A 20,699-nucleotide genomic window follows, 5' to 3' on the forward strand; every position below is an offset into this window, starting at 1 on the left:
AGGAACACTAATTCTATTCCTAGTCTAAGTTCTGCCTAATCAGAAAGATGTGATGTAGCTCAGAAGGTAAAAAATGTTCTTGCACCCCTGATCTGGATGGGTAAAGACTTTGATCTTACTATATTTTCATCAATATAACCATATCAATGTCAAGGTCATGATGGAGTCAACATTATCACCCTGAGTAGATCTTATAAAAAAGGAAGGACTGCAAATGTTTTCACTGAGAAAATATAAATTTGATACTTGAACCACGAAGCCTGCAGCTCTTTTTTTTTTAACTAATATTTCACTGCTTGATGGAAAAAAGTAGAATTAAAGGACGTTATAAAATGCCACGACATCTTTGGGAAAATACATGTATTTTTTTTCTCTCTTTCTCTAAAAATCTAAGTATCACGGAAATTCTGTAGCCCATCGGCCAGCAAACTTTTTCTGTGAAGGGCAAGATAGTAAATATTTTAGTTTTTGTAGGACCCAACATCTTTGTAGTAACTATTCAACCCTGCCATTGTAGAGGAAATGCAGGGACCCACAGACAAATACATAGTGAATTAGCATGGTGTGTACCAATAAAACTTTATTTACAAAAAGAGAGGTGGGTGGGATTTGCCCTGGGGAGGTTTCCAGTCCCTTCCTCTAACTTCCTTTGAAATGAAAAATTTTAAGCAATCTTAAAAATTTTTGGAAAGGTATGTATTTTGGTCATCTTCTAATATATAGGTAAACCCTTAGTATAAATAGGAATGAAATGGTGTTCAACAACAATTTAGAGAAAATAAATATATGTCTGGAAAGATTTGGTGAATTTAAACACTAGAGGGCACAAAAGGATATTTTTAAGTAAGGATATTTTTGTAAACACAACTCTACAATTATGAAAAACTGCCTCAACAGAGCATTGTGACCTCAGTGTGCATAATTTGTCAGAAATGTCGGCCTGTAGCTCCAGTGACCTCACTGGCCACAAGAACTTGAAGTGGTTGACCACTCTGTGTGCTATAATAATAGCCATATGTCTTTTTTTTTAAAGCTTGCTTTTGACCTTTTCATACAATGTGGCCAAGCTTAGATTTATATAGATTTTCCCCCATTTTGTAAGAGAAGACTCATTTGTTAAATTGCTGTAGGTTCTAGTTTTCATGTGGTGTGGGACCTCATTGTAGTAAAACAAAATTATTTTCTATTTTCTTATCTTTCTCATCTTAAATAAAGTCATAATAAAATAATACGTGCAAGTATAGTTTGTTACTTTGATTTTTATACTACTTTGAGGGTTTTATTTCATAAAAGTGATTAAAAACCCTTAGGACATGTGGGGCACCTGGGTGGCTCAGTTGGTTAAGTGTCCAACTTCTACTAGGTCATAATCTCACAGCTGATTTCCAGTGCTGCATTGGGCTCTGTGCTGATGGCTCAGAGCTTGGAGTCTGCTTCAGATTCTGTCTCCTTCTCTTTCTGCCCCTCCCCCATTCATTCTCTCTCTCTCTCTCTCTCTCTCTCTCTCTCTCTCTCTTTCTCTCTCTCTCTCTCTGTCTCAAAAATAAATAAACATTTTTTTTAAACCATTAGGACTTCAAGCCCCAAAAATGTTCATACCTGTTCATCTAGTAATTCTACTTATACATATTCAGATTAGAGAAGTAATCTGAGATATTATAAAGATTAACAACTGATATTATTGCCACAGAAATACTTATATTATTGAAAACCTGAACCTACTATAAGTCTTCCTGATAAGGTAATGTTTAAATAAATTTTGATGTTAGTGTCAGCCAGTAGAATATTGTCAACCATTAAAAAGATTTTCAAATAATTTTAAATGATATGGGAAATTGTTTATAGTATAACATGAAATGCAAAGCAGAATCCAAAAGGTAGATGGTACACCCATCTACCTCTGGGTGTAGATGATTTTTCTTTACTTCCTTTGCTCTTCTTCATTTTCCAAACATTCTATAATAAGCATTCACCATTTTATATAATCATAAAAATATTATTCAAGCTGCAAATGATTTCAGCATCTCAGAGCACTTTTTTCTGTCTGATTCTTAGGTCAGTGCTGATAAAAGCCAGTTATAAAAAAAGTATATTATTTTATGCATCAGAAAATGCATTTAAATGAATTATTGATTGTTAGGCAGGCACATCATTAGAGTCACCTTTTCAACTCTATGGGATAAGCTAATTTGTCTCCCTTCTGTTAGGGCTGAGGTACCTGGACACTAAAGGGGAATGAGGCCACAAAAAAGACCAGGGAAGCAAGAGCCTGCTGCCAAGGGCTATGGTGCTGAGATTTAGCACAGAACTTCCCCAGAAGCTCCCTGGACTATGGTAAAGCAGGCCACATGCAAAACACATATGCGCATGTGCACACTTGTACGTCCCTCTCACCCTGTTCTTCCTTCAATATCTGCTTTCTGCCCTGACTTTCCTTAAAAGTGGACCTCAGGGAATGTGCGTGGAGAGGGCTGGAGATAGCAACAGGAGACTTGAGATGCCAAATTGGACTGCACTCTGAGCACAAAATTCCATAGGGTGGCTTTGCATAAAATATTACAAGAAGTCCCATAAATAATATGGACAGAAAATGCCACAATCATGTGACAAAGCAAAAGCTTGTCACTAGTTTCAATTCAGCTTTTCCTTGTGACTCTTTTAGTAGCAGGAACTATGTGCTAAAAATGTAGTTTCTTCCTTTTTTATTTTGTAAAAAGACGTCTGAAAGAGTGAACATGGCATAAGCAAAGTCACAAAGTTTGAGCTACATAGAATACTTTTTTTTTCTTAATTCACTATGTATTTTTTAACATTTCCATCAGAGCTTTTAATCCCTGGTGCCTAGGAGATTGAGAACTGAGTGACGAGATGGAATTGAGACTAGCTAATTCCTTCAAACAGCCCTTATGCTTTAATTTTCTCTGTAGATACAATTTTCTCTTTATTTTTTAATTTTGACCAAATGGCTTTTAACATAAACTGATAGGGGGTGCCTGGGTGGCTCAGTCAGTTGAGTGTTCAACTCTTGATTTTGGCTTAAGTCATGATCTCAGTGTGGTGAGATCGAGCCCCATTGGGTGGTGCAGGGGGGGCTCTGTGCTGAGTATGCAGCCTGCTTAGGATTCTCTCTCCCTCTTTCTCTCTGCCCCTCTCCTGAGCATGCACGTGCATGCTCTCTCTCTCAAAATAAATAAACATTTTTTTAAAAATATCATAAACGGACAGAATCAGCCATTTGGGATTGTTCACAAAGATATTCAGATTGTCTGAAGTTTGCCAGCTTATTATCCTCAAGTGATAGTTACTGGTTTTTATATATGAAATGTTCTCAGACATAGCCAGGTGCAAATAAATCTATAAATATTTGAGCATTAGCTATTGTCTATTGGGTAGATATATGAGATATGGCTTATCTAAACTAATTACCAAAGGGAATAGAGAAACTTTTAATCCTTTCTGGAACAAAGCGGAATCACATATCCCTTAGAAGAATAGCAGAATTTAGAGCCAGATAATGAAATTCCTCTGGAATCTGTCTTCTAAAGAGTTGGAGGGATTCGTGTAGCATATGTTTACCTAGCTCCTACTGTGCTGGGCAGTCCCAGGGTTACATGGCCCCAGAAGTTCACAGCCCAGCAGAACATTGAGCATATTGCTCTCATTTTATTCATGGGAGATGAATTTTATTCATGGGAGAAAGGGAGATGACAATATGCATTATGCCCTAAATAAGAAACAAATTAGAGAAGTAAAGATTACTTTCCATTTACCATAGGCACCTATGACATATTTATTTCCATTTACTCATATCCATATCTCACCAGACAGCCCATAGCACATTCATGTCCTCATGTCCAATCTTATCTTTTTTCACTACCTTATTTATTAGTTCTCAGATAACCTGAAGGAGAATGGATCTGAGGTTTTTTCACACCTGTAGTAGGTTCATGTTAAAATCCAGGGAAACTGTGGACAGACCTTTTTTTTTCAGCTAAAGTATGTTAGTTAACATTCCCAATAAGGACAAAAGCTTCCTAAATGAAAATGAAAAGTATGGAATGATACAGTAGTCTAAAAACTATGTTGAAACGATAAGTATGTTCTAGCGATCTGCTGTACAATATTGTGCCTATAGTTAACAACACTGTGTTGGCACACTTGATAATTTAAGATGGTAGGGCTCATGTTATGTGTTACTACCCACCACATACATCACACATCCAACACCAAACAGACCCAAGGAAAATTGTGGAGCATTTCAGGAACAGAAACAGCAAGGGGAAAGGTCCTGGGGTAGGAGCAGATTCACTGTGTTTAAGGATTAGGTAAAAGACCAGTATGGAGGGAAGGGAAGGGAGGGGAAGGGAGGGGAGGGGAGGGGAGGGAGGGAGGAAAGAAAGAAAGTAAGAAAGAAAGAAAGAGAAAGAAAGAAGCAAGCAAGCAGACAAGACCTGTGTGGATGGAATCAAGTAAACAAGATGAGAGAGGAGAAGAAAAAGAGGTCAGAGAAATAGGAATGAGATAGGAAAGGGCTTTTGTAAGTCATGGTAAAGAGTTGGGATTTTATCCCAAGTGAAGTGGGGAACCTGTAGAGGGCTTTGAGGAGAGAAATGACATACCTTTCCAAAGTGTCGCTCTGCGTGGTCTGGTATTCTGTGAAGAACACATTGGAGCAAGGGCAGGGGCAGGGAAAATGGTTAAGAAGCCACTGCAGTAGTTTGGGCAAGAGACAGTGGTGACCTGGACGAGGCTGGTGGTGGTGGAACTGGTAAGAAGTGACCAGATTCTGAGTATAATTTGAAAATAAAGCTGACGGCGTTTGGTGTTGGAATTCCACAGGGGGTAAGAGAAAAGTAAATGAGCCAAAGATGATTCAAGGATTTTTGCCTGAAAAAATTAGAAACCTGTGTTTTAATTTGCTGAGTTGGGGAAAGGCAGGGAAAAGTAGATTTAGTGATGGGATGATGGAGACATGAACCAAAAATTCAGTTTGGGATCCTAGGTGTAAGAGTCCTATTTGTGACAGGGGCGTCAAGCCCCACCCCATTTCTTATTGACTCACCTCAGAGTTCACCTGTATGTGTGATGGGCGATTTCTATATGCCAAGTCAACTTCTCATCTGAGACACCTGTACACGTTCTCCAGTACAGAGGAGCTTACTAGATTGTGTGTGGGCCACCTAGAAGAGCTTATGACTACTCCCAGGGGTAACCTACATACATTGAGGAACTAGGGGTAACTTACATACATTGAGGGACTACTTATACAGCGGTTCCACACTCTCCAGAGGGACGATGCCGAAACATTTCCGTACCTCTTAGAAGGTCCCCAAGAAGATTGAGCTCCATTTACTCACAGCTTGTTAATGCACACTTTCTTGACTTTACTCTCTCCCTGCTGCCCTAAGTGCATATATTTATTTCCACGCCTTCTCTCCAAATTAAACACCCATGCCAAGACTTTGTAGGGTCTGCCTGGGGGGGGATTTCACCTGAAGACTATTAGAAATCCAAGAAGGAGGTGGATATAACTAATGGAAGGATTAGTCTTTTACAAGACTATTTGAAAGCCGTTTGCTCAAGATCTGGATATGGGTAGGTTCCTATACATACTTATTCCTTCTTCTGTGCCTCATGTTCTCCTTTCCACGCGGACACACTGATGGTGGTCAATGAACAGTCTGAACTTTTAGCAGAAGCTACAGCAGGATTTCTAGATAGTGGTAGTTTGAATAGTACTTGATGACAAATTGATTACAACTAAGGGGATCTTGAGGACTTCTCTTGAATGTGCACTTATGTAGGAAGCACATTGTTTTTCCTTCCCCAAATGCTTATTTTAGGTGGTTTTGGAAAAACTGGTGGAGATTATGAAGGACTAGCCCATGCGATCTTTTGGTTGTTGTCATTGCTCTTTAATTGTGGTTTGTGCTCACTCATACTTTTTCACTACCTTGGCTCAGAGTTCAGAAGCATGAGTTGTGTGACATAGTGCAGCCAGCAGCAGGCAACGTCAAGACTGTACTCATTTCCAAGCAATTGTTTAAGGGAAGGTGAAAACAAAATTTTTCTCTCATTTTTTTTTAATGTTTATTTATTCTGAGAGAGAGAGGGAAAGAGAATCGCAAGTAGGCTCTGCTCTGTCAGTACAGAACCCAGCACAGAGCTCCATCTCATGAAACTTGAGATCATGACCTAAGACAAACCCAAGAGTCAGATGCTTAACAGACTAAGCCCCCCAGGTGCCCTCTCTCATGTTTTGATGAGATAAAGGCACAAATCTTCTTGCGTACATTGTATCCCATTTCACAGTAATTTGTCCTATGCAGGAAATATCCAGAATTTGGTTCTTCTTGCTGAGCCGTTATTCAGTAATTTTAAATCAGTGGAATCATTTATGTGCATAAGATTTTTTAGCCTAACTAAAGAGTTAACTCAAACACCTAAAAATACCCCCATTCTCACATTACTAAAATGGCAGTATTCTTATCAGTGACTCACATGAAGTCTCAGGAGACTAATACATTTCCATACGGTATTCATAATCATACTAACATTTCATAAATAAATAGTTCTATATTTTTAAGATAAATAGGCAACATTTGCTTTTGAATATATTCTCCAATTTTCAGTACTTGTTTTCTTTTGTCAAATGGAGAAATGGAAAATGAACAAGTTTCTGAAATAATGGGGACAAATAATGCCAATTTCTTATTTAAAAAATTTTTTTAACGTTTATTTACTTTTGAGACAGAGAGAGACAGAGCATGAACGGGGGGAGGGTCAGAGAGAGAGGGAGACACAGAATCCGAAGGAGGCTCCAGGCTCTGAGCCGTCAGCACAGAGCCCGATGTGGGGCTTGAACTCACGGACCGTGAGATCATGACCTGAGCCGAAGTCAGCCGCCCAACCGACTGAGCCACCCAGGTGCCCCGCCAATTTCTTATTTTAAGAACTTCTTTTTAAAGCATTGCCCATTAAAAAACACAATGATGTGGCAGCTGGGTGTCTCAGTCATTTAAGCACACGACTTCCATTCAGGTCATAATCTCACAGTTCGTGAGTTCAAGACTCACATCAGGCTCTCTGCTGTTAGAGCCTGTTTCAGATCCTCTGTCTCCCTCTCTCTCTGCCTCTCCCCTGCCTGTTCTCTCTCTCTCTCTGTCTCACAAATAAATAAACATTAAAAAAACACATAACCGTGTAGAATATTTATGTACATCTTTAATAACAGAGATGTAGGATACCAAGGCTGCATGTCACCTGTGCCTGCATATGCACCCTCTGAAAGGTTTGGAAGTCACTCATCAGGTGGTGAAGGATAATAAGCAAAAGCCTTCATGGCTAGCCGAAGCTCCTGGCTCTTTCTTTGGGTGAAGGCAGAGTGATGAGAACCTCTCTGTAGAAGGGGACACTCTGCAAACATCTAGCTGTTTTCATAGAAGAGAATGTTCTCACAGACTGGCGTGAGGCGCTCCTCTTTAAATCTATAAAGCTTTCGGCATTTTTCTTTTTGCTTTTTTCTGGCCCTGGCTCTTCCACCTCTAGGGGGCAGACCGCTCTGTCCTCTCTAGTGAAATGTCTGCAGACCGCATCAAGCTGCATCTAATTTGATTTTAAATCATATCATCATAGGTGTTAAATGATGTGCGTGCTTATCTGGCTTTCCAACACTTCTCTCTGTGACCCTTTCACAGCTCAGCAACGTGTAAACTATAAGACCTACTTAAACTAATATAAATTCAAAAGTTTTTATTCATGGACCTTTGGTTGAAATCTCATCAAACTAAAAACTTAAAAGTCCTGGTGGGAAAAAAGAAATTTGGCTATCTGAGTCTTTAGTAGCCTATCTTTAGTTATTATAAACGTAATTTCTGGGGCGCCTAGTGGCTCAGTCGGTTGGGTGGCCGACTACAGCTCAGGTCATGATCTCGCGGTCTGTGAGTTCAAGCCCCGCATTGGGCTCTGTGCTGACAGCTCAGAGCCTGGATCCTGCTTCCAATTCTGTGCCTCCCTCTCTCTTTGCCCCTTCCCTGCTTGCTCTCTTTCTCTGTCTCTCAAAAATAATAAACATTAAAAATTTTTTTATAAAGTAATTTCTATTTGTTGTAAAAAATTTTAACACTACAGAAAAGAAAGTTTAAAAATGTCTATGATCCCAATATCCAGACATAACACTGAAAACATTTTGGTGTATATTTTAGCTAATTAGATTTAATTGTAAAATGCTATTCATGAGTAATTAGATTGTATTTAGTATTAGCAATTTCAAAATTCACTTCTTTTTTATTGAAATACTGTTGACATATAACACTGTGCAAATTTAAGGTGGCCAAGATGTTGATTTGATACATTTATATGTTGCAGTATGATTGCATTGTAGCCTTAGCTAAAATTTCTATTCCTTCACATAATTATCTTTTTTTGTGTTGGGAGTAATTAAGATCCAGTTAATTAGCTAGTTTGATGCTCATAATACAGTATTGTTATCTATAGTCACTATGCTGTGCATTGAATCCCCAGGATTTATTTAATAGTTGCAAGTTTGTACCCTTCAACCACACCACCCTCAACCCCATCTGATAAGCCCCATTTTACTCTTTTTTATGAGTTGACTTGTTCAGATTCCACATGTAAATGATATTATACAGTATTTGTCTTTCTCTGACTACTTCACGTAATAATCCACAAGGCCCAGCCATGTTGCTCCAAATGCTGGGATTTCCTTCTTTCCCGTGGCTGAATAACATCCCATTATATATGCATACTGCTTTCATACTGCACTCCTCAACAAAGTATTAATACCAACATCTTGAAAAAGCCACTGCATACTTTTTATAGCTATATTTGCTATTCTCACTGAACTGCTGGAATGAGGTTGTATTAGAGTGGAAAATACACATCCTTAAATGTACCTGAAAAGTTGATTATCTGAACCTGAGATGCTCCACAGTCCTCGGAGCACGTGAACACCCTGACTCTGGACATGACTCTGCATCACTTGCTCTTTGACTGGATTCCTTTTCAAGTATCAACTCTAAACATTAGCCGAGAGTTTTCAGTACTTATTTGTATTAAGTTCTTCAGTATCATGGAGACTAAAATTAGGTTTCCTCTGTCAGTCTTGTGGTGTTGTTTGACCTTGACCTGCATGTCAAATTGTTGAGAAGGTAGCAAGCTGACTTTTCCGTAGGCACATCAGAAATAGTAGGTGAAAGGGGCACCTGGGTGGCTCAGTCGGTTAAGTGTCCGACTTCAGCTCAGGTCATGATCTCACAGTTCGTGGGTTTGAGCCCCATGTGGAGCTCTGTGCTGACAGCTCAGAGCCTGGAGCCTGTTTCGGATTCTGTCTGTTTCTCTCTCTGTCCCTCCTCCACTTTCACTGTGTCTTTCTCTCTCAAAAATAAATAAACATTAAAAAAAATTTAAAAAAAAAGAAATAGTAGGTGAAAAACATATTAAGTGATGTTGGGATTTTCTATTTCATTTATTACTGTAATTACTATAATTAATACTGTAATATTACTGTAATTTATTACTGTAATAGAGTCTCTTTCTTGTCAATAACAAGCTAGACTTAACATTTATATAAAATTCATTAAAAATATAACAAAAGGAAATAAAAAATTAAACCGATAGAAAAACTAGAAAATTTGCACTTATTGAAACACCAGATTTATAGATTTTATAGGATATTTTGTATAATATTGACAACTCTGGAATATTCCCAATCATCCCATTCCTAACCACCTGACTGAACTCATAATTTACTAAAAATTACCGTGTATAAAAAAATTCTGAAAGCATATTACCTAGAACTAAACTGGAAAAAAACCTCATGGTTAACCATTTTATCACTTAAAGGATATTGATTTGCATAATTCATAATCTTTCACTGTATCTTTAATGTTTACGTTTTACCATAACTTATTTTTGCTAATGAGATATAGGGATTCCCATTTACTATGTTCTTTATATTACATAGAAAAAAAAGAAAGAAACAACCCACACTCTCTGCCTGTACAAAGCCCAGCCTTTAAAGCAGATTGGGTGTTAAAGCATAGAGACTTGTATCTTAGGTATAACATAATATACAATCTATAAATATTACTCAGATGAATAGTATTATAATAGAACAGTGCTCATTGTTCAAGTCCAGTGTGATAATCTCCTGTGAGGAAACAGTCTCTTAAATGTTACCAGCATGATCTAAGTGGTAGGTACCCTGGTATTCACTGTAAAATTCTTCGAGCATTTATGTATTTTTTAGAATTTTCGTATTCCTCTTTTGGAAAAAAAAATCTCATTTTGATATGGCAAGAACCATAGTCTACATTTTTTTTTCTGAAACAAGTTTCATATGCCCAATCAAGTTTGTGTCTTAAACATCTGTACTTCACCTCCTTCTGGGCTACTGCAAGGCTGATTGCCCTATTTATGGCATGCTTATTTTTCTCTTTGTAAAAGATGCCAGGGCACAGTTTGTCAGCTTTAAGGTTGTGAGCACTACTGATACAGTTTATTGAGAAAACATTAACCACCATAGGTGACAGAGATGACATTTTTATGAGGTGAGATTTTTCCCAGTTGCAAATCTCTCTCAAGAGGGACCAGGTCCCATTTTCTTTTCTATGCCCAACCACCTTGCACGGATTTAGACCCATGCTCGGCACTACTCATGAAACAAGAACCTCGTTATAAATGTGTCTCTCCTGCAAGCCTCCCAGCTTCGTATAGCTCTATGAATTGGCTGTTGGAGAAGTGTTTCCCCTGGGCCAGCTGCTGTGAAAAGTGTTTTACCTAAAATATCTCATTTGATGTGTTTTTAATGTTGATCATCTGAAAAATTACCATCTCTTTAGTTATACTCATTTTTTTTCATAAACAAGACCTCAAGCCATTTTCCAATTCTATAAATATTTTATATCCTTTCTCTTCCTACTTCCTTGATACTTGTAAAAAATGTCAACCCAGTCCAATTTCCCATCAGCCTGAAGTTTTGGTTTTGGTTCGTTCAATTCTGAGGTCTGTTTGGGCATAATTATCTTCACCATTGATTTTTAGCATGTATATAGCATAGTGCTTGGCACATAATAGATGCCAAATATGTATTTCTGAGTGGATGGGAGGAAAGAAGGGAAAAAGGAGGAAAGTTGGAAGTGAGGCAAGGAAGGAAGGAAGGAAGGGAGGGAGGGAGGAAGGGAGAGTTAGCTGTTGAATGAAATTTCATATGGAAACTAGTTTACTAGGCCACATCTTTTAGGACTTTGTGGTTTAGTTAAGGTCACTTAGAATATCAAGAAAAATACTTACTTCCCCAAACATTTCGTTATCTAATATTCAATACTGCTTAAAAACCCGCAGCTATGATTTTGTGTCTTTGACTGCAACTTATTTTATTGTCATAGGTAAATTCATTCCCTTAAGAGTTACGTATAACCTATATATCAAACTATTATAGATACAATTTAAATCAAAATTTGAATCAGAATTTGCTATAAATAGATGACTTTAGTTGATATCACCTAACCAATGAAGCACAACTGTTCCTTCTCCACTTGACCTCTACATTTTAAAGGCAGTGAATTTAACAGAAGTCACTAATTTAGAAATGGCATGGGGCACCTGGGTGGCTCAGTCGGTTGAGTGGACACTTTGGCTCAGGTCATGATTTCATGGTTGATGAATTCGAGTTCAAGACCTGCAGTGGGCTCTGGGCTGACAGCTCAAAGTGTGGAGCCTGCTTAGTATCCTGTGTCTCCCTGTCTCTCTGCCCCTCCCCCACATGCTCTCTGTTTTTCTCTCTCTCTCTCTCTCAAAATTATATATATATATATAATTGGCTTGTTTTCCAAAATTTAGAGGTAAGACACAGTTTCACTCAAGGCTCATCATTTACCACTTACCAAACGGGAAAGTCATTAAACTCCACTGAACCAGTAGAACTAAAACTAATGATAACAGTGGAAACAAGGGCCAGGATGTGTCCTATTTTCTTATTAATGCCATAATTGTATAAATGTCTGTTATAAATTCCTTAGGTGGTTTTGAGGTATGGCTAGAAAATGGTACCTTAAGTTTTGTGCCTCCTGTTACAAAATAAAAAACTAATAACATAAATACACATTGTTTCTTTCACTGTTACTGAAATACCCAGATTTCTATTTTAGCTCCTTAGTGAATTGCAACCATTGGTTAGACAGACTGAAAAGTGTTTCTGTGTGTATTGATGTAAAATATGCAAAGGGAAAATGCAGCCGGAAGTGGTAAGTGGTGCATTCGAACCCTCTGACACTGTCACTTTTCCCCAAGTCTCGCCATCCTCTGGCAGGCCTCCTCTCTCTCGCTCCCTCTGTAACTCTCTGGCTATCACAGCTGAGCCCATGCAGCCCTGCCCTCAGCCTCAGTCTCCAGGCTCTGGAATTAGGGATCTAAAGAGCTTGGGGAAGCCAGCTACCATGGAGACAAGATTTGAGATAAGTAAAACTGACTCAGATGCACATCTCCTTAGTTAGTTTTCTGGTATCAGCTGAGCTACTTAACCTCTGTGAGCCTCAGGTTTCTTGTCTATAAGATGGCAACAATAATGTCTGCCTGAAAGTTGGTTAAGATGAATTAAGATTAGGGGCACTTGAGTGGCTCAGTCAGTTGAGCATCTGACTTTTGATTTCTGTTCAGGTCATGATCCCAGGGTAGTGGGATCAAGCCCTGCATCAGGCCCGGTGCTGAGTGTTGAGCCTGCTTAAGATTCTCTCTCTCTTACTCTGCACCTCTCCAACACTTGCTCTCTCTCTCTCTCTCTCTCTCTCTTTCAAAAAAAAAAAGTTAAAAAGAAAAAGATGAAATAAGATTATGTAACTATTGTGCATATGCCTGTTCTTTCTATGAAAATCCCAAACTTCCTCCATGACTTACCTCTCCAAAGAAAGGGACCACCCCCCTCATTCCTTCATTCCTCAGTTATATTCTAGGTCTTTTTGGGTTAAAAGCATAGGTTTTATAATTGGGAAGACCCCGATTTTAATCTCAGATCTGCCTTTCTGTGACTGTATGATCATAGGGGCAGGTTACTTCAACCTTCGAAGCCTCCTTTTCTTCTGTCGTAAAACAGAATAAAAATACAACTAAACTCATAGATACAGTATTATGGGGATAATAAAAGGAATGCTAGGCCTTTATCATAGAATAAATACCAAATTAGTGGTTGATACCATCATAGTAGAATATGGAATTCTAAAAGTATACTCTGACCTTGTGTAACCTTTGCTTCACAAACTCAGTCAACACATGAGGAGTGTCAGGATGAGGAAGGGAGTCTGGGGGTAACAAGGGCGACAGTAAGTACCCAGGAATGGGAATGTTTATGAATGTTGGCTCCGCTAAATGGATATCCAGATTTAGCGAGATATTGAATGCTGTCATGGAAAAAATGCACAGTGCCAAAGTTGAACACATGAGATTGTTGTTATTTAGAGATTCTTAGTATTTGGGGTCTTTTTCTTTCTCCCAAGGGAGGGATTTTGTTTCTCAGCCGGGTAATTCCATCACTGCTTTTACTTGTTTGTTAACATAGTTCTAAAAAGCTGAAAAGAGGCCATTTCTGTCCTTATTTGGTATGTGGTCAACAATGAGAACAGCATGGGTTGGAATCAGTGTTGCAAATGCTTTTTCAGTTAAACAACCTGTCTGCAGGATCCCCCAAGTTTTCAGAAAGTAAATGGGAATGTTCCTATATTTAGGGGAAACCCAGGATTTTTGAACAATTGTGAAAAATTCCATGAGCTAGTTTAATAGAATTCCTTGCCCCTTATCTTTTCTATTTACTTCTAGTCAGCAGAACCAATAGAAGGTTTTCATCCTGCAAGTAAGAGTTTAATATTCTGTTGAAGGATTAACTTGTAAAATATTCTATCCTTTTATACTTATCATAGGAAGATTTCAAATGGGAGAAAAAATTACTGATCAAAATTTAAGATTGATACCCCTTTTGCAACTGGTAAAATGGTATTCCTACTTACCATGTTTATGAGGTGACCCATTTTACTGTAAAATTTTTAAAACTGGAAGTGTTTCTAACAGTATACAAATAATTTTTCTAGCAGACCAAAAGCTTAACATTATGAGTAGTGGTGCTTAAAATCTAGTCTGGTTGTTTTCAAGAAGCTTTCACATAAATTACCCTACATTCCTCTCAAAACCTCTTCACAGTAGCTTTCCTTTGGATGAGACATGAAACGTAACAAGGTCAAGCAGCAGTACTCAAGGTCACACGGCAAGCTGATGGCATGACTGTTCCTCTAATACCCTGTATCAGGACTGCCCTGCATATTTTCCCAATGATGCCTCATCAAAAACTAAGCCAAAAAAAGAAAAAAAAAAAACTAGTCTGAGGACAAACCTGTAATTCATTTGGTCATAACAGTGACAGTATGTTTTTTTTTTTCTGGTTTTATTATTTTATTTATTTATTTCTTGCTACAATTATGGCTTTGTCAGAGGGAACATGTAAGGAAAAAGAAAATAAATAACTCCTACCATAGCAAAATATTTCGCCCCTATTTGGGAACACACAAAAAATATAATACAGGTGATGCATCTTATTTTCAAGAAGCCCTGATGTTATTGGTTTGTTCATTCATTAAACAAACATTATTGGGACTTTTTTTCCCTGGTCATTTGCTAGGCACAGGGCATTCAGTGGGAAAGCAGACATGGTCTCTGTCCTTACAATGGTTAGGTCTAGCAGGGAAGCTAGATGTTAAATAAATAGTAATTACAAATGTGCTGACAGTGATAAGAAGAAAGTGCAGAGTGCTGTGGAGACTTCCCTTGGTCCAGGAAAGCAGGGAAGGCTTGTCAGAGGAAGTGGCTTTCAAAATGAAATTCCATAATCTGTCCTTTCTCTTACCAGTTAAGACCTCAGGAGAGAGGTTTTTTGTTTGTTTGTTTGTTTGTTTGTTTGTTATTATTTTTCTCAGTCTACACTCATGGATACAATATTGAAAAGAACAAAATTTTCTGACTTTTAAAAACTTTATGCACAGAAAATTGGACAATTATTAACCCAAGAATACTTTTTTACATATTAAAACATAATGTTTATTTTTTTTATTTCAAATGATTAGCATATGTTAATTCCAAATTTTAAAATAATTTGATTCTCGGTATATTTCCTGTTGACTACTTAGAAAAGTCTCCTAGGACTCTATGGGTCATTTAGTAGATACTTAATAAACATAGAATGTATTTCCCTTCCCTCTCATTTTTTTCTCCTTGATTTCTTTCCTTCAACCCCATTTGCTCAAGTATTTACAAGGACCTCAGTGCTTTTTTTGATTAAAAGGGGCTTGATTTAATTATGTCTGAATTGCTAAAAAGAATTATAAAATATTCCAATATAGATGAGAACCTTAAGTGTATAGTACAGTATTTGGATTCACAGTCCAGTTTTATTTATCTTTCATTCTGATTTTTATCATGCGTCTTGTCAGCTGTTTTATTCTATGTGTTAGTAATATTAGCTCTTTAATTACATTTTATTTCTGTTTGTCTACTGAGACATATATGAATAAAGTATGCATTGGTAGCAGCTTAAAACACAGAGAATGCTTTCCTAATGGTCTTAAGAGTACCGGTACTGTCAGTTCTGTTAGCATTCTGTTAGTGTTACAACTTCTAGAATAATTGTTCTCCATTTTAGAACAGGGAAGAATTGACCTCTGAATCAAGTAGACACATGTAAGGTTTAGAATGACTATTTGAAGGCGGATCAAAGCAAATGCTAGCATTATTTTGCAGCATTTCCATTTGGAAATGGATAAATGATAAATGAACCTGAAGTGAGGTTGCTTGCTCCTGAGTTCACTTGTGCTACCTTTAAGTCTGTGACCAGCTACTATTTCAAAATACGTTATCCTGGACCGTATCTCTGCCTGCTCTGGTTTCCTGAGGCAATGTATTTCAACACAACGCAACTCCACTAATGTAACTCTTTGTTTCTCTCAAGTTCAGCTCACCAACCCCCCCCCCACCTGTCAAATAGTGACTTATTGTAAGCAAATGCCTATGTGGGTTATGTTTAAATTTTTCCACTTTTAGATTTGGGAGTTTCAATTTGATTCATGGTTGCTATCTCCTATAAAGGAAATGCTGAGTTTCTGTGTCAGACAACAAACCCCAAATTTGCCACTTGTAACATCTGGAATCTTGGAACCAAAATCCCAGAAATACTCAGGAGGCAAGTAAGATGCCTTATTTAGACCTGCAGAGCATAACATCTACATTATTGGCAGGAGGTGGGCATGTTGTTCAGATTTGAGGGATGTTAGAAGTTATTGGATCACAGTTTGATGGTGGCAAAGTTTAGATCTCAGAATCTGGTTTTCCCAGGGATATAAGTTTAGTTTCCAACTTGTAGAAGAAGGGTTTGTCCCGGGATGGAATTTCTCTGCCACTGAATAATCCGTTCCTGGTAATATTTTTATGGATAGATAAGTGTTTACCAATGACAAAATAATCAAAATATTACTTTATTTCCTTTCCTACCATCTAGTACATGTGCAGTGAAAATTATAAACAAATGTTTCAAATATAAATGACAGCAAAGGTTCATCCTAGCAGACTTCTTATTATTTAATTTTTAATTTTAATTTTTTCCGGTTGTCTAAATTCTCATGTCTATAAAGACTAGCCAATCCTTCAAAAGGATATTGATATTTATAGTTGAAATCAAGTCTTAATTTTACTCATGATTAATATCAGAAATAAGTAGCTTATTTCTATGACCTTGCTGAGGCCTGGTAACCTAAGAGGGGATCATGTATAACTGTACAGAAGAAATGAAAAAGTGGCGGTAAGGAATTATTTAAGGAAAAAAATAACATTAACATTGGAAGATACTTCTTGCACCTGTATCCAATTTCACATAGGACAAAAGGATGAAATTATCCATTTCCCTGGTCGTAATTTTACATTTACGTTTACATTGTTTTTATCCTGCTTAAGATTCTAATTGTCTGATCTCAAGAATCAGGGGGGAAAAGTAAGAAGGAATGCTTTGGCAGTAATGAAAAAGACAACTTTGCATCTCCTTTATTGTGTTGCTTTTAGAAAAGGTTGGACGTTCCACAGTATCTTCATTCTGCATTATTACTATGCCCTAATGTTTTATCAGTTAGATATCAATTAACAGAACATTCTTTTAAAAATGTAAATTGGAAGGATCGCTGGGTAGCTCAGTTGGTTAAGCGTCCGACCTTTGATCTCAGTGTTCATGAGTAAGCCCCACGTGGGTTCAGTGCTGACAGTGCAGAACCTGCTTGGGATTCTGTTTCCCCTCTGTCTGCCCCATCCCAGACTCATGCCGTGTCTCTCTCTCTCTCTCTCTCTCTCTCTCTCTCTCTCGCTCTCGCTCTCTCTGTCTCTCTCTCAAATAAACTCAAAAGAAGGAAATATTAAAAATAAATAAATTAAAAAAATTTAATGTAAATTGAAATGGAAACAGAGACCTATGTTAGCCAAAATGCCTATGACTGGCTTTAGCCTCTCTGGGGAGACGGGTCCCCCCCCCTCCCCCGGCATGATAAGTATAATTCGAGGTAGCAGTGAAGTCATGTTTTTTTTGCTTGCAAAGTTGTATGTGTGGACGGCAGCTTTTCTTTTCAGAAAACACTGAGGTTATTCCACCTCTAAAATGCCAAATGCCACCAGACAGGAGAGTTTCGTGTTGGGTGAGAGGTAAAAGAGGCTCATCTTAGCCAGCGCTCCCTACCCCTCCTGCTCACCAGCATGTTTGTGTTCCCCCTCCCCACTCCAGCTGCTCTTGGGGACATCCTCCTAACTCCCAATTCTCCTACACTGCCTGACCTCAGTTGCTGATGAAGCCGCTCTACTAGAAACCAAGTTGTTCAGCAACTTGTTAACTCTGCCGGCAGTGCTTGCATTTTCTAAGAGCTGCCCTGACCTGGAGACTAAATAGTACAGAAGAATGAAATAATGAGAGCTGGAATTCCATACCCCAAGAAGGGCAGACTCCTGTAGGTATAGGCACGTTCTCAGTCTTTCTCAAAAATACCTGGGTGCTGGCCACCCATTTTGCTCTTGTGCAATGCGAATCCATATACAAATGCAAAAAGGTGTCTGTCGTTCGTGAAGTGTTCAAATACTGTTGGTTGATTCAGAGAGAACATGTTTATTTATGAACTCTTGGTTCCTCCAAGTTTGCTGCTGTTTGGTCAGCTCTCACTCACGCACTCTTGTGGCCCATCTGTCAGATAACAAAGAGGTGAAACCATAGAAATGTTTTCTATTACTCCTTCACAAAGCTGATATGGAACCTGTAGTGTTCTCAAGAACCCTTGATGTGCTGGATGCTGTTGTGAAAATAAGTGTCCTGTTTGCTTACTTGAGCTTTTATAGAAATTCCATGAATGTTTTGGAGCCCCCTGGGTATGGAAGCGATAGATTGAGCTATCTGGGTTGCAAAATTTGGCAGATATGGCAATGATAACTAAGTTCAACTCTTGGCCAATTTTGTCCCGTTCAGAGCGGGTTAAATTTCACTCTTGGGCACTCCAAGCCTCTCTAATCTTATCCGGGAGAAGCGGAGTTCTGCCTTGGTTTACAGTTGAGGTCACCCGTGTGGCAGTGTTTGGACAGGGACTGATGGAATTATGTTGCATTGTTAACATGAAATACCACTCTGCGGTGAGGACTGATGATGGCATTGGGGTCCTTTGACTCCTTGCATACAGTATCTTGAAATACATGCCTCCCTGAGATGTGCAGGACTCATAAAACATGTGAAGGACTCTGTTTGGCTTTCATCATTTGTTTAACGTGAACGAAAGTTGTTTCAAGGGATTTATCAGGGAGTTAAGAAATGTTTCTAGGGAATAGAAGATGAAAAAGAAAATTGATCTTTGTTGTTAAAGTCATGCGTTATAATTGACTCTCCAAGGTGACGCACCATCTCCTTGAGGGGAAAGCTGCCAACAGCTTTGAAAGTGATCTGCCTGTTTTCTTCTCACACTGACTTGCAGGGAGGTGCTGGTATTTCAAGACGATTAAATCCTTGTGGAAGGTTTGCAAATAATGATGTCCATCCCTGTTTGTAAGAGAAGTTGGAATAAGGAAAATTATATTAGGCAGCTAGTTGTGTGAAATGTAGTAATCTTTGTTGAATTTCCCCCTTGTAGATAAGTAATCACTTCTTTTTTAACAAAGCCTCTCTATTTACATTTTCTTTAAACTTCACACTTGATACAAAGGTTCACTCACATTTAGTCATACTTTTCGTGTGTGTGTGTGTGTGTGTGTGTGTGTGTGTGTTGTGCTTTTCAGGAGTGCCATGTGACTCTGCTGTTTAATCAGGACTATATTTAAAAGCAAATTTGTGAGAGAGTGTTTCCCATGTTATTAATGAGATAAGGTCTGAGTGAAGCAAGCTCTGTCGCAAAGGGCAAGTGTCATGCAGCAGGAAGTCCTGGCCATCCCTTCCACCCCTGCCTCAGCCAGGCTGCCACCTCCCTGTCAGTGCATACCACCACACAGAGGAAATGCCCTCACTCAGCCACCGGTGCCTCCTGTGCCTCCTGCTCCGCGCAGCGGGGCCCTCTGGCCCCCGGGCCCTGTACCAACTCTGACTTTCTGCAGTTTCCAGCGATCCTGACACTTTCCTTACAAATGGCTTTTCTTTGGGATCTTCAGGGAGTCACAGTGCCAGGACAACCTCCCAGAGCCAAAACAAGATTGCGTTTCTCAAAGTCCTACAGGTATCACTCTTTACTTTTTGTAGCTGGGAAGAATTTTTTAATCAGTCTCTATGGCTTTAGCCCCCTCCCCCTGCAAATATTCTTTTTCCCTGTGTCGATCTATGTAACTTGTAACATGCTTTAGTTTGGCAGTATGCAAAATATGAGTGACAAAGAAATGAACCTTAAAATAGTTGGGGTGTGTGGGAACCTGAGAAATAGCAGGAAGTTGACTAACTCTAAAAGCTGATTTTGAGAGTCAAATGGTGAACTTAAAAAAAAACCAAAAACCAAATAACAACATTCCTATTACTCACATCTGGAAAACAAGGGTCTTAACATACCTCGTGGAGTTAATATAGCCTTACACTGGTCATACTAACTTTCAGTGAATCCTTCAAGTGTTAGGAAAGGGGTCTTGTTTGATTAAACAGGCAATCAAGCAAAGGAAGGAAATGCTCCTCTCATGCTCTAAGGGTTTCTGGGCAAATTCACGTGGAAAAGTGGAAACTGTCTCTGCGATCTAGATGATAATTATCTTGTCCAGGAGAATTAGACCCCATAAAATCAAAGTCAAAGTTTTGTTAATCTTTTATTTCTAAGGATTTCTGCAGAACTCACATGAAGACTCTTCACTTCACCACCTCAATAATTTGTCAATGACAACTTTGTTTTACATCCAAGTTAGCTTATTTTAACCAAACAACTAGAAAAAAGAAAGAAGACAGAAAAATCTTTGATTTCCTTCTTTGCTTAAGTATGCTAGCTATTTACAAGGAAAAGATTGATTCTTCACACTTTTTTTTTGTTTGTTTCTGATTGGTTAGTCTGTAGCAGTAAAAGCTGTTTCAGGAAGAGCAAATACAGTTGAAACTGTTTTGCAAAATCTTGAGAATGTCTTTCTTATTTAGACCAAATGTAACATCTAGAAATTACTAGGCCTATATA

General features: G+C 38.4%; 1 protein-coding gene across 10 annotated transcripts in view; it reads left to right on the forward strand.

The window, feature by feature from the left end:
* The window catches only part of PDE4D (phosphodiesterase 4D), a 1,431,601-nt gene that overhangs the window by 1,066,074 nt on the left and 344,828 nt on the right, over positions 1-20,699 (forward strand). Inside the window, exon 1 of one of the 10 annotated variants that reach the window (XM_040452613.1) lies at positions 19,521-19,772. The exons of the other annotated variants lie outside the window; for them this stretch is intronic. Within the exon in view, the coding sequence (XP_040308547.1) occupies positions 19,684-19,772 (89 nt within the window). The 5' untranslated portion in view covers positions 19,521-19,683. Of the gene's footprint in view, positions 1-19,520; positions 19,773-20,699 lie in introns of those variants that run through there. 10 annotated transcript variants of the gene reach the window in all.

The sequence above is a fragment of the Herpailurus yagouaroundi genome, unplaced genomic scaffold, assembly GCF_014898765.1.
Source record: "Herpailurus yagouaroundi ecotype Mexico unplaced genomic scaffold, PumYag 29, whole genome shotgun sequence".
In the NCBI taxonomy this organism is placed as follows: Eukaryota; Metazoa; Chordata; class Mammalia; order Carnivora; family Felidae; genus Herpailurus; species Herpailurus yagouaroundi.